Source organism: Melospiza georgiana, chromosome Z (genome assembly GCF_028018845.1).
Source record: "Melospiza georgiana isolate bMelGeo1 chromosome Z, bMelGeo1.pri, whole genome shotgun sequence".
Classification (NCBI taxonomy): domain Eukaryota; kingdom Metazoa; phylum Chordata; class Aves; order Passeriformes; family Passerellidae; genus Melospiza; species Melospiza georgiana.
Genome location: NC_080465.1, coordinates 73,249,924 through 73,262,775, shown reverse-complemented (window position 1 = coordinate 73,262,775; position 12,852 = coordinate 73,249,924). Strand labels below are relative to the sequence as shown.

At 56.7% G+C, this 12,852-nt stretch overlaps 1 protein-coding gene across 1 annotated transcript; it reads right to left on the bottom strand.

The window, feature by feature from the left end:
- Positions 1 to 1,426: 1,426 nt before the first annotated feature.
- LOC131096257 (neurofascin-like) lies at positions 1,427 to 8,119 on the bottom strand. The gene is made up of 10 exons (XM_058044574.1): positions 8,011 to 8,119; positions 6,354 to 6,596; positions 5,364 to 5,654; positions 4,811 to 4,908; positions 3,309 to 3,504; positions 3,065 to 3,176; positions 2,711 to 2,945; positions 2,438 to 2,477; positions 2,062 to 2,161; positions 1,427 to 1,430 (listed from the first exon to the last, which is right to left on the bottom strand). Exons 1-10 carry the CDS (start codon positions 8,117 to 8,119, stop codon positions 1,427 to 1,429), a joined length of 1,428 nt encoding a protein of 475 aa, XP_057900557.1.
- Between the last annotated feature and the right edge of the window lie 4,733 nt (positions 8,120 to 12,852).

Genomic DNA, 12,852 nt, shown 5'->3' with positions numbered 1-12,852 from the left:
CTGGAATCACAATCTGAGCATGAAGACCAGAGCAGAGGCACCAGGACTTCACCTATGCTTCCTTGCCAAGGATGAAGAGCACAGCTGTCCCATCCAGGTTCCCTTGTCCCCTCAGGTAGCCCCAAGGACAGTGAGGTAGCACCAACACCCACATTGTGTTTGGTCAGAGAAATCCCACACTGCTGTAAGATCCATGGTGCTCAGGAGCACAGGATATCTGTCCAGCTGTGGGAGAAGCATGAAGCCCAAAGTCAGCAAGAGCCAAGAGTGGGACAACCCATGGTCCTGCAGGGCTGAACTGGTCCTTCAAACGCCACACAGTCTCTTCCTGGGGCTGCATCTTCCTGGTGCTTCTCCAAGGGCCACAGCCTTACCAGCTCCACTGAGGCTCTCCCATCAGCCTGTGGCTGCCCCATGGCAATCCCAGGTTATGGTGTCTCAACGTGAATATCCTGGATGTGCTTCAAGCAGCACTGCAGAAACAAAGGCAGGAGACTTCAGAAGCAGGAGTGACCCCATGGCTTTCTGTCCTGTGTCTCACCAATAAAGGCCATGGTGGTGGTGATCCCTGATCTTTGCTTTTCTTCCAGGTTTGACCTGACACAGGGAGCTGAAGGCACAGAGATGCCACAGCATGGGCACGGAATACACTCTTGGCCAAAATCCATCAGTGCTGATGGATTCCCACCACACATCTGCTCCAAACTCACATTAGAGCTGTCCAGCTCAGCTCAGTAGGTCAGAAAAGCTGTCAGGCAGCACCAGGGGAATACAGGATCACAGCAGCCCTGCTTGTGGCTCCCCCCAGCAAGGCACAGTCAGCTCCCTGCAGGGGAATATCACCCCACAGGGGCAATGAGGGGAGCAGGCAGAAGCTGTGTGGGACAGGCAGCCCCTCCAATCCATAAGCCTTTATTTCTTGTCCAGACAGAACAGGCTGAGTCATAAAGCAGTCCAGCCAGGCCAAGCAAAGCCCCGGGTTTGGCTGAATACCAGCAGAGAGGGCAGAAGGGTTGGGAACCCAGAGGACAGCAGGAGAATGCCATCAACCTGAGCCTGTGTGAGTCTGGGACTGGGAAATCCAGCATACAAGTCCTGCTTCCAGGAATGCAAAAATGAAAGCAAAGCCTAAATAAAAGAATTAGACCTATTTAGAGGCCTTGCAAAAGCAGTAAGCAAACCCTGGGAGTTGAAGGGGCTGAGGAATGAAAAAGCTCAGTTCTCCTGGGCCTTGGGTTTTCCTCCTGCCCTGCTGAATTGGATGAATTTCATGGGAGCCATGTGCTGGTCACAGTCACAGGAGAGCCAGGGGAAATGGCAGCCATCAGCACTGGGCTGGGGTTCTCCTTCCCATTTTCTGCACTGCTCTGGATGTCTCCATGGTGCTGTCTGGGGCTGAAGTGCCTGATCTCTAGCCTAGCCACCTTTACCTGTGGAGAAAAAGGACACCCACTGTCAGAGACAGGCTGGAGCACACGGCCGTGCCTGCCACAGCCCAACAATTCCATCCCAACCACAGGGCCCCCGAGATGCTGTCAGTGCTGAGGTGAGAGCAGCAGCTCCTCAGCCTGGCCCTCCTGAGACCCTCCCTGCAGATCCCTGGCAGGGATGGCACAGACATGGGTCACTCAAAGCCCTGAGCCTTTGGGATGCTGTCTTTGCTTGCCCTGTCCCTGCTGCAAGCAGGGAGCATTGCCTGGGACCAGGCTCTGCCTCCATGTGGGGCTCAGTGGGCAGAGCCATCCTGATCATCCCCAGCCAAGGCAAATCAGGAGATGTATCAGTGCAGTGTATGAACTGCTGCTTCTGCTGGAACTCAGGTTCTCCTGGGAGATTGCTGCTCTCATCCCACCTGTCCCACAGCCTGATAGTGCCTCTGCGATGGTTGACTGCAGAATTGCATTTTCATACCTTTTTAATTATCATCCTTAGTTTTGTTGGGCAAGTACTTCCTTTTCCTGGAAAGGCAAAGGGGAGTGCTGGGTAAGAAACTGGTATTGTGTATGAACCTGCTGACCCTGTGGCCTTTGTACCTGCTGAACCTGTCCCCTCCCCACTCACCTGGAGTGCACAAGCCAGAGGATAACTGCAGCCACAAGGATGACTGCCAACAGCACAACCAGTCCAATCACAATCCAGTGCCACTGGGCCACAGTCTGCTCTGCAACAAACAGAGAGGCAAGGGTGAGTGCCACAGCCTGGCCTCCTGCTGGCAATGGCCCCAAGAATGGCAAAGGGTATGTGCAAGTGTGTACGCCTGTGTCCTGGCTGAGGTTTCTTCTGGGAGAGAGGATCACCCTGTGGGGATCTTGCTCTGTTCCACGTGAGACCCAACAGCTCTTGTGCTGACCCAGCTCACATCCAGGGAAGCTGCCAGGCTGGCAAAAGGGAGCAGGCAGGAGGGAGGCTTGGGCAGCAGGAGCAAGGAGACACTTACCAAGAGAGAAGCTGTAGCAGACACAGGTGAACTTCTCTGCCTGTTGGAGGAGACAGGAGGGAGAGCTCAGGCCAGTCCTGCAGCACTGGCCTAGCTGGAGGCCAAGGTCCCCAGGCAGGGCCACCGAGGGAGGTGGCTGTGGCCCGGGAGCCCAGGGACAGCACGGTGCCGGGGCACGGGACAGGAGCGTGAGCCCAGAGGCAGCCCAGAGGCAGCGAGGGGCCCAGCCCCGGGCGGCAGCAGGCGCAGGGAGCAAGAGCCCCCCGAGGGTACCTGCGGCCCGCGGCGGACGAGGCGCAGCAGGGCCGTGTAGTCCCGGCCCGGGCTGAGGGCAGCGTTGTCCATGCCCCGCCCGCGGCTGCCGTCGCCCAGCACGAAGTCCGTGGCGGCGCTGAGGTTGAGCAGAGCGGCCTGGTAGGCGCTGGCATTGGAGAGCTGCGCCTGCTCCGAGCAGATGCTCTCGATCAGCGAGGCGTTGTGCGTGGCGGCCACGATCAGCTGGTGCTCCCTGCGGGCCCAAAGGCAGTGGCAGCGGGCACGGGGGCCACGGGAAGGGAGGCGGCTGCAGGCCAGCGCCGGCGTGGGGAGAGCCCCGGCGGGGCTGCGGAGCCGCGGGGCTGCGCTCACCTGGCGGCCTCAGAGCCGGGGGCGATGGGGCTCAGGGGGAGCACGGCCGTGCCTTGCGAGGGGGCGATGTCGCGGGCGCCGCGGCAGCTGATGGCCTGGGGGTGCGGGGTGTCTGCAGGGCAACAGCGGGGAATGAGCGTCGGCAGGGCCGGGCGAGCAGCAGCGACGGCCTCGGGCAGGGCAGGCCGGCGAGCAGGGCTGGGCAGTGCCCGGGCTCCCGGCCCGGCCCCACAGCAAAGCTCACCGGAGCTGCTGTTGCTGTGAAACTCCCTCGTCAGCGCGGCCCCGGCTCCAGCAGCCGTCAGCCCCTGGAGCGTCACGGCGTAGCTGCTGCCAGGGCTGTGCCCCGGCAGCCGGTGCTCGGTGACGGAGCCATCGAGGCGCAGCCGCTCGGTCTCCAGCACGCTGCTGTCCCCTGCGTTCCTGGCTGTGATGTTCAGCTGCGGACAGGAGACGCAGCTGGGACGCAGCAGCTCCCGGCTGCCCGCTGGGAAGGTGCCCCTGCCCTTCCCTGTGCCTGCCCTTCCCTGTGCCTGGGCAAGGCTCTGGAGAGGAACGGGTGGGAGCCTCAGCCCCATGAGCAGAGCTCAAAACAGAGGAGAGGAGAGGAGAGGAGGAATTTGGAGCCAACCCTGAGGATGTGTGAGCAGCAACCTCTGCGAGCAAAGAGCTGGGCCTCTGAAAAGGGAAGAGGGAAGCTGCTCTTTTGAAACGCTGTAGATATATGTACTGTGCCCAAGGATAGGTCATCCCAGGTGTATTGCAACACAAGAGGCACTGTGGCGATATTCTCCACCCGAGTTATCCGAGCTTCTCTTTTCTGTTGTGTAAAGCTGGCCTCTGAAGGCCTTCTCTAAGAGAAAAGGAGAAGGACTAAAATTTCCATGAGTAATAGAGATGCAGGGTCCCCATTTGCCCATGCATCATCTGAATTTGTCATGAGATCCCTGTCCATTCTCATTTGCTGTATTTATAGAAATATATTCTGGGTTATGCAAAAGTATAGACAAATGAAAGTGGAATAAAAGGATTCTTTCATGAACACTGATGTCTGGGAGCAGGAAACCAGTTGAACAGGCTCACAAGTTTTCCAGAGCTTGTCTGACAGTTTCTCCAGGATAGAACTAAGAAAAAAGCTTGCAAGGTCCCTGTCACGCTGTGGAGACCTCTGTCCTCAGAGAGGACCTAGAGCATTCTGAGAACGTCACCACCACACACACACACACGCACAGAGGCACACAACTGGATAGCAGGGTTTTGCTGTGGAATGTGTCCCAAATCCAGGGACAGAGGAGATGCTTCTAGCCATGCATTGAGGAAAACTCAGTGGTGCAGCTCTCTGGAGAAGGGGCTTTCAGGAGAGACTTTCAGAGGATTACTCAAACCACAAGTTTTTCTGTGGCGGGAATGAGAAACAAGCACACAAGAGGAACAGGAAACCCTGGGATGCCACCCCAGAAGACATGTCACCATGTGTTGCACACCAACCGCCAAAAGCTTGCAAAACCCAGAGCAGAGCAGACCCAGGAAGTAGCCCAGAGAACATGGAGCACTCACACCTCTCTGGGCATCTCCACAGCATGAAGAATGTTGAGAATAACACAGAAAATGCTTGTGCTCATCAAAGCCAGATATTTACTGGCTGGGAACTGTGGCTCATGCCAGCTATCCCTTGCCCACAGTTGCCAGTGTGCCTGCACAGAGCTCCAGGCTGGGAGGTGAGGGTCTGCCCTGCTCCCTGGGTACCTGGTATCCGATGATCTCCCCGTTGCAGGAGGGCGGCGCGCTCCACCTGAGAGAGCCCCTGTCGGGATCCAGCCACAGCTGCTCCGGTTTGTCCGGCACTGCAAGCACAGACCATGGGGTCACACACAGGGCCATGGGCAGGGGCTCAGGCCACAGGAGGCTGCAGCAGCTCCCGGCCAAGGGACAGGCTGCAAAGGGACTCCCTGTAAGGGGTTTGTCCCCTGCAAAGGCTGTGTGTGCTGCAGCAGTGGGAAGCACAACAGTGTGAGGCAGAGTGGGACAATGAGAAGGGGCTGTGCCCTGCTCAGGGCTCTCCCAGCCCCTTCCCCAGAGGGCTCTGCACAGGACCCAAGCAGCTCTGATCCCAGGCACATCCCTGCACAGAGAATATGATCAGGCTGAGCTGAGCTGAGCATCTGTCCTCCCTGTGGCACAGCTCTGGACTGTTCCTTATCTGTCCTCCCTGTGGCACCGCTCTGGACTGTTCCTTATCTGTCCTCCCTGTGACACAGCTCTGGACTGTTCCTTGTCTCTGATATTTCTGTGCACTTACCTGATTCCTGTGTTGTGAAGAACCATGAGAACAGGGTTGTGTTGGGAGGCAAGTCGATGGTGACACTGTACTCAGTGAAGGGCTGCAAAGGGGAGCAGGTGAATGTTCCCTCCTGGCCGTGTAACATCTGCTCTGCATCCACCTCCTCAGCCTCACAGGGAGGGGAGGAAGGCGCTGCCAGCCGGCACATGGCCCTCATGCCCTGGCAGGCATCAGGGAACCTGCAGGTCCATTTCAGTTTGATGCTGGTGCTGGAAATCTCAAGGGTCTCATGGTCAACCTGGAGCACTTCTGTGAAGGAAAGATTGCCAGAAGGTCACTTTATTCCCTTCCCAGCCCAGCCATGCAAGGATGCTGCAGTCAGACAACTTTTCTCATCACCCAGCATGTTGGGAGGGAAAGTGAGACTGAAGGTGTTCACTGCAGCCCTCTGAAAGGGGAGCAGGAGGAGTTGAACAGGAATAAATGTGGGCGAATGACTGGACTACTACCACTCAAGCAATTTCCCCCATTCATTCAAAACTGAGGTTTCTGTGTGTCCCATAATCTCTACAGTCCATCAGGAACAGCTCTGTTCTTCCTTGGAGGGAACATGAATGCCCTAAGCTGTGAGAAGAGAGTGCTAAGCCTGCACACACCATGCTGCAGAACCTGGAGGGGCCCAGCCCACATGGACCAACCTGTGGTACTCACAGCCACACTGGCAGTAAAGTTCTCTGATCCTGCTCCAACAGTGGTGCCATGTTCTGGCACGAACTCCACCACAAATCCCTCTCCCGTGCTTTTTTACTTTGTGCACATCCTCTTGCCAGAAGCCCTCAGGGAGACCCTTATTACCAACACCTCCAGTGGTGACCTGCAGGCTGGACTTGACATCTGCCATTTCCCTGGGCAGCACGGAGCCCAAAACTTCCTGTGCTCCACACCCTGCTTTCCCTGCTCAGGAAGGGCAGAGCAAGGCAGCCAAGAGGGCTCCTGATCCCTCCTTACCACTGCACTGCACGCTGGAGCGAATGCGGACCCAGGCACCTCGGGAGTTTCTTCCAGTCCAGAGCTCTCTGTATACAGGTTTCCCACCAGAGAAGGACTGGACTTCACTTGAACATTTGAGACGGGTGAAGGGTGGCTGGAAACCTTCAGGGCAGCTCAGCATCACTTCTTCATTCTTCTTATAATTCACCTGGTCTGGTGCCAGCTGGAGTCTGGAGTCCCACTGGGGCCTTTTACACCCTCCTGTCAGAGGCAAAAGTGGGTGTTAGATGGGCTGGAGATGATGGGATGGGTATGGGTGAGTGGTGGGAGAGGGAAGGTGACACATCCCTCTGCTGGGATGTCACCTGAGGGCAAGCCTTGTTGGGAAGGAGCTTTCCTGATGCATGGAAATTGTGAAGGATCATTCATCCATGAACCTGCCCCATTCCCACTTGTGTCCATGGGCACCATATTCCCTCCTCCAAGCCCGGAGCAGGGACATTCCCAGCACAATCCCCCCTGCACCAGGGGACTCCCTCCAGCCTCTCATCCAGGCTGTCACCCGGCCCAGCCCAGGGGGCCCTTGCTGGGCCATGGCACCACTGCTGCTGCTGGCATGCAGGGGCCTTCATCCAGGGCTCATCCCTGCCACAGGGATCAGCCACGCCCCCGTTACCCTCGGGGGCTCCTGTTCTCACTCCCTCGGTGCCTTGGCTGCTCTCCTCCTGCCCCACACCACTGGGCAGGGGGACAGGGCTGAGCAGTGCCTTCTGCATTCACGTCCCCTGCTTTAACAATGCCCCTGCCCCTTTCTGTGACACAACCCTTCCTTCTTCTCATCACCTCCTCACCAAATTCACCATGCCCCAGGCTCAGTGGGCAGGAGCTGAGCAGCTGGTGCCAGCAGTTTGTCCAGGGTTGCAGGGGGAGGCTTTGTGGCAATGATTGCTACAGAGAAGGATGCTGGCTTCTGGAAGGAGCCCTTGCCCTTCAAGCCTCTGCAAGAAGGTTTGTGAGGCCTGAAGGGGTTTAAAATACAATCTGTCTTCTCCCAAAGGGGCACACGTGGGATCTCACAAGGTGCAGACCAACTTTGGCACAAAGGGAAATGCTGTGCCAAGCCCCTTGTACAGAGGCTTTGCTGTCAAACAGCGCTGATGGCAGAAGAGCAGAGATGCCCAGCTGAGTACCACAACCAGCAGCTTTGTCCCCTGGCACATGGCCACAATCCCCTCCATGCTCAGGCACCCAGCCACTGATCCTGCCCTGATCCATCTGTGTGGCAAAGCAGCAGCAAGCTCCCTCTTGCACTGCCCTCAGCAGGCGCAGTGTCCCTCAGGCACACCTGGGGATAGGATAGTACAGAAAGTGACAGCTCCCTGAAGACCCTTCCCCTGATTCACAGTGCGTGAATTGATGACCAATTCATGCCCACTCTCTCCAGGGAATGATTGGCAAACTGCTTTTCTGGAGGGCATGACCCCTCACTGCACATCCAGCCCAGTCCTGTCTGTCCCACAGAACTCCAGTGTTTACTGCATTGTAGCTCCTGTCCCTGGGGCAGACAGAGGCTGCCCCAGCTGACACAGCCGAGGGCTTCAGGCAGTGAAGATGAATATCCAGTGTAGAGGAGGAAAGGCAGCAGAAGCTTCCAAGAGCAAGAACCACTTCTTACCTGTTCCCTGGGGCACTATCTGGATGTTGAAAGATTCTTCCTGGCCATGTGCTGACAGTAGAGGTGCAAGGGCCAGGAGAAACCTCAGAGGCAGTGACTGCAGGGCCATCCTAGCATGAAGTGCTCAGGCAGGACTGCAATCTCAGCCCCACTCACTGCCTCTGAGCGCAGGCATCCGTATCTGACTACAGGGCTTGCAACCACAGGAAGGAAACAGAGACATCTCCTCATGAGATGCAGGAGGCTTCCTCTTTGGGCAGGGACCCTCCCATCCATGTCTGCACTTCTGCCTTTTGATATCTTTTTGCCCCAGGAGCATCGAGGCTCTGGGACTCAGCAGAAGGAACATTGTCACAAGATCCCAGAGTTTCCTCCCAAAACCCTCCTGGTTACCAGGGCATTCAAGAAGTGTTACTCCTGTTACTGAGGTAATATCCAAGTGCTTCCTGACACTGCGTGGGTGTTAGAGTGGTGATGAGTCACTTCCCCTCAATGATCACAGGAGATGGAGGACCTTTGAGAAACTACATAAAGACCTGGTCAGAAGTACATATAGGAATGAGGACACAAACTGCAAGGAGTACTTCAATGCCTGAAAGAGTCTGTGGCTCTTCTGAAAGAAACACTCAACCCACACCCTCTCTCATCCTTCCCCGCTTCTCTATCCTCAGCTGCCTCCTCCTCCTGCTCCCTCTCAGCCTGGCAGCACTCTCCTCTGTCCCCAAGTGTGCAGGGCAACCTGCCCTACAGTGCCAGCTGTGTGCTTGAGTAAACACTCACAGTACTAAACCATGCCTCTTGATCATCAACAGCCATCGCTTTTCTCTTCCCCCAGAACCTCCCATCCACTTTGGGTGTCTTGGATTTTAGAAGCCTGGGTGATCAGACATGAGGGGCTGCAGAGGCAGAGAGACCATACTTATCCCTCCGTTTTCCTGTGGCACATGCACAGGACACACTCCTGTCCTGCTCATGGCTCCCCTCAACCAGGTGCAGTTAGCTCAGGGGACAGCATCTCACAAGGGCAATGAGGGACTAGGCAGGAGCTGGGGGCAGCAGGTAGTCCCTGGGGACAGCAGGTAGCCCTGTCCAAACCATAACCCTTTACTGACTGTCTGGACAGAGCCGGTGGAGTCACAAGGCTGACAGCCCAGGGTATGACTATGGATGGGGCGCTGGAGTGGGAAGCAGGGTAGCCAAGGAGGTTGCAACTGTTGTCCCCCATCCCGAGCTTGCTCATTCCCCTTTCTCAACCAGCAGCACCCACACAGCATTGAATTTCTCTTCTCCTCTCTGCCCAATACCCACAAAGAGTTGCTCCATGAGGCCCACATGTCACACCAGCAACAGTTCACAGGAAGGAGATATTTTGGTCCTAGGGGCCAGCTGCAGGTACTGAGCTGATGGGCAGACAACTCGTATGAAGAACTGTCAAAACATGCCTTTACCAGAACATGCAAGTCATGCCAGGCTGAAAAGAATCTGGAGAAGAGAGAGGTCAGTTGCTCTATGTTTTGACAGTGTACTCCTCCACAAGGAGAGCCTTCAGTCTGCCCCTCAGCCTCCAGGCTGCACTGGGTATTGGCAGGTTTGACAGGGGAGAGAGATAACACTGAAGCAAAAGACCATGACAGCTCTGTCATCAGGACTGTAAAAAGCACAGCCAGAACCAGCTTGTCACACCCAAGTCCAGGGAGCTCAGGGGAGCCTCTGTGCCCAAGGGCAGGAGAAGGAGATGGAATCATCTCAGGCAACACTCAGAGCTGGAGAAAAGAGAGGTTGATTGCCCTGTTTGCCAGCAGTGCAGCCCTCACCAAGGAGAGCCTTTGGACTCAGCACCCAGGCTGCACTGGGCACTGGCACCCCACAGAAAGTGCCTGTTGGAGGGGATGGGACAGCAGCAGCAGATCCCAAAGGCTGCAAGACACAGATGTCCCAAAAGGGTCAGAGCCAGCTGCACCTCACAAAATGGGAGATGAGCACCAGCACCCACAGAGGAGAACACAGACCTACACAGAGGTCCAGCTATGAAAGTGGAGATGATGTTACCTATAGGATGGGGAGGAGGGAAAGCAGTCACCCAAAGCATTGCAGTGGGAACATGCTGCACTTCAGGTGTGATTCCTTGGTGCTGCCAGGGGCTGGAAAAGCACTCCAAGCTCCTCCATGAAAATTCATGGGGTCAAGGCTTTCACATACAAAACAAGGAGGACCCATGACAAGGCAGAAGATTTTGTGGGCCAGGCAGCCCCTGCAAACCAGAACAATTTATTGGTTTTTTCAGACACAGGAGTACAGTGGCCAGGGCAGCACAGCTAGGCCAAACTCAAGCAGAGGACAGGGTCTAGATGGATACAAGGATACAGGTTGGAAAGAGGAATTGTGAGCTCCTCCATTCTCAGGGAACATTTGCAGGCACCAAGACGCTGGTGAGATGGCTATGCCAGAGCACTGTATAACTACCGGGACACATCCTTGCTGTCATGAGGAGGTCAACCCATGCCTTAAGCTGCTCCTGTGGTGTGGCAGAGGATTCTGGAGCTTGATGAAGAAGAAAATTTTGGGGGGAAGCAATAACTCATGAGATAATTCATTGTCATGCTTCCAGTGGTGGAGGACCAAGCCTTGAGAAGGGAAGTGCCTCAGATGTCCACTCCAGCTGCTCTTCTTCCTCACTGCTGACTCTCGCGAACAGGCAGGGGTGGGGGAAATGGCTCTCCAGCCTGGTCACACTTACCTGAGGAGAACAAGAGGACCCAGGGCTGCTGCATGCCCTCAGCAACCTGAGGAGCTCAAACTCCATCAGAGCTGGCAGTCCCCGCTCTCTCTGGGCCATGTGGGGTCACAAGCAGGACAACCCATTTCCTACCTGCATCTTTCTCAGGAAAAGTCTCGATCACGGAGTAATTATCCCCCTGTACATTCTCATAGGGCTGGAGCTCTGTGGGGGGACAAGAGGACAGAAACAGCCTGAGGGACGTGGGGGCTGTGAGAGAAGGAGCAGGGCAGCTTCAGGCAGGCAGCATCACCGAGGGCAGCAGATCATCCTGGGATGCACACCATCAGGACACCAGGGCTGGGAAGAGTTGCTGCCTACCCCAGAGAGAGTGAGAAGGAGGAGCAGTTCCCAACCCTCTCTGGCACCTCAGGGACACCCCAGCCAGGAGCTGCTGGAAGAGGCTACTGAGCAGGGTCTCAGCTGGGAATAGATGTGGGACGCATTGGTCTGACAGGTCAGCCAAAGCCAGCTGGGCTGCCTGGAGCTACCTCAGAATGCCTCTGGGCCTTCCTGAAATACACCTGCTCCCCTCGCAGCTCCAGCCCTACAGTCCCCTCTGTGCTGGGGATCCTACCTGTGTACTGATCCTCCTCGACTTTGCTGGGCAAGGCCTTCTTTTTTCTGGGAAGGAAAAGGGCAGTCCTGAGTCAGGGAGAGACTGACCTGGGCCAGACCCTGCTGAACCCAGCAGCAGTGGCACAGAGGGTTTTGCACACCCTCCCCCTGCCCTGGCAGGCATTGCCACCCACACCCCAGGGGACAGCAGTGGTGGCTGCACCAGCAACAAGGGAACAGGGTCTCTCAGCACACACAGCCCCATCCCAGCCCTGAAGAAGACACTTAGAGCCCCTCTTAGGAGCCCTAGAGCAAATCTGTGTTAGGACCAGCCAGCTGCACCCTCTGCACCCAGAGAAGGGTGGGAACAGCTGGGGAACCTCTCTATCCCCACCCACCCCACAGCACAGCATGGCCTGAGACAGAACTGAGACTCCAAATCTCCTGCAACTCACCTGCACAGCACGAACCAGATGATCCCAGCAGACAAGGGGATCAACAGCCCCACCACCACGACTACAGTGACTGCTGACCCAGGCCAAGAGCCCATAGGTTGCCCTGAAACTGACACACAGAGAGCAGTGGGTGCCACAGCCAGGGCCGTGCACCAGCAGTGGCCCCAGCCTTGCTGCTGGGTGTCTGCACATGTAGAACAGACCCTGCTGCCCTGGGTGCTGCAGGGACGAGCAGCAAACCTTCCCCTGCCTGCACATCTGCTTGGGCAGGGCAGAGGGAGGCTCTGGAGCACCGAGCCTTGTCCCGTGGACCCAGCTGGAGGGCCTGGCAGCCTGCTCTGCCATCCTGCACTCAGCAGGAGGACACAGACCCAGGCTCAACAGCCCTAGTGCTCTCTGACCTTGAGCCCATCTGTGCACCCAAATGCAGGGATGGGTGTCACCTTCTTCAGTGGAAGAGTAGAGGGGGCAGGTCTGGTATCAAAGGCACAAAGAGTGGCTGAAGTGGTGCAGCCCCTCTGCAGACCTGCCAGTGAAGGCCCTCAAGGAAGAGCTGCCCCAGCTTCATGCCCACTGCTGAGTCAGGTGCCCACACTCCCTGCGCCTGTCTGAGCTGGGAAGGGTGGGTGCACACACAGCTGTGGACTCAGCACTCACCCCCTGAGAGGCCACCCCAACCAGACACAGGGCAGAGGAACCATTACCCAGGACGTAGGTTTGGAATTCCAGTTGTGATGCAGGCCCAGCTCCAGCAGCCGTCAGGCCCTGCACTGTCACCAGGTATTTGTTGCCAGCTGTCTGATGAGGTGGCACATACTCAGACTGGTTCACCATCACCGGGCAGACGTCAATGATGCTGCCATCCTCTGCTCTCATGGTGGTGATGTTCAGCTGGAGAAAAAACAGGGAGCTTCTAGACAGTAGCACACACATCCTGCTTCTGTACTGGGCAGCTCTGTGGAGAGGGGCTGCTACCACTGGCTGGGCACAAGAGGGGAGCCGGCGCTATCAGGAACACCAGCAGGGTACAGCCTGTGGGCCCTGGCCAAGGAG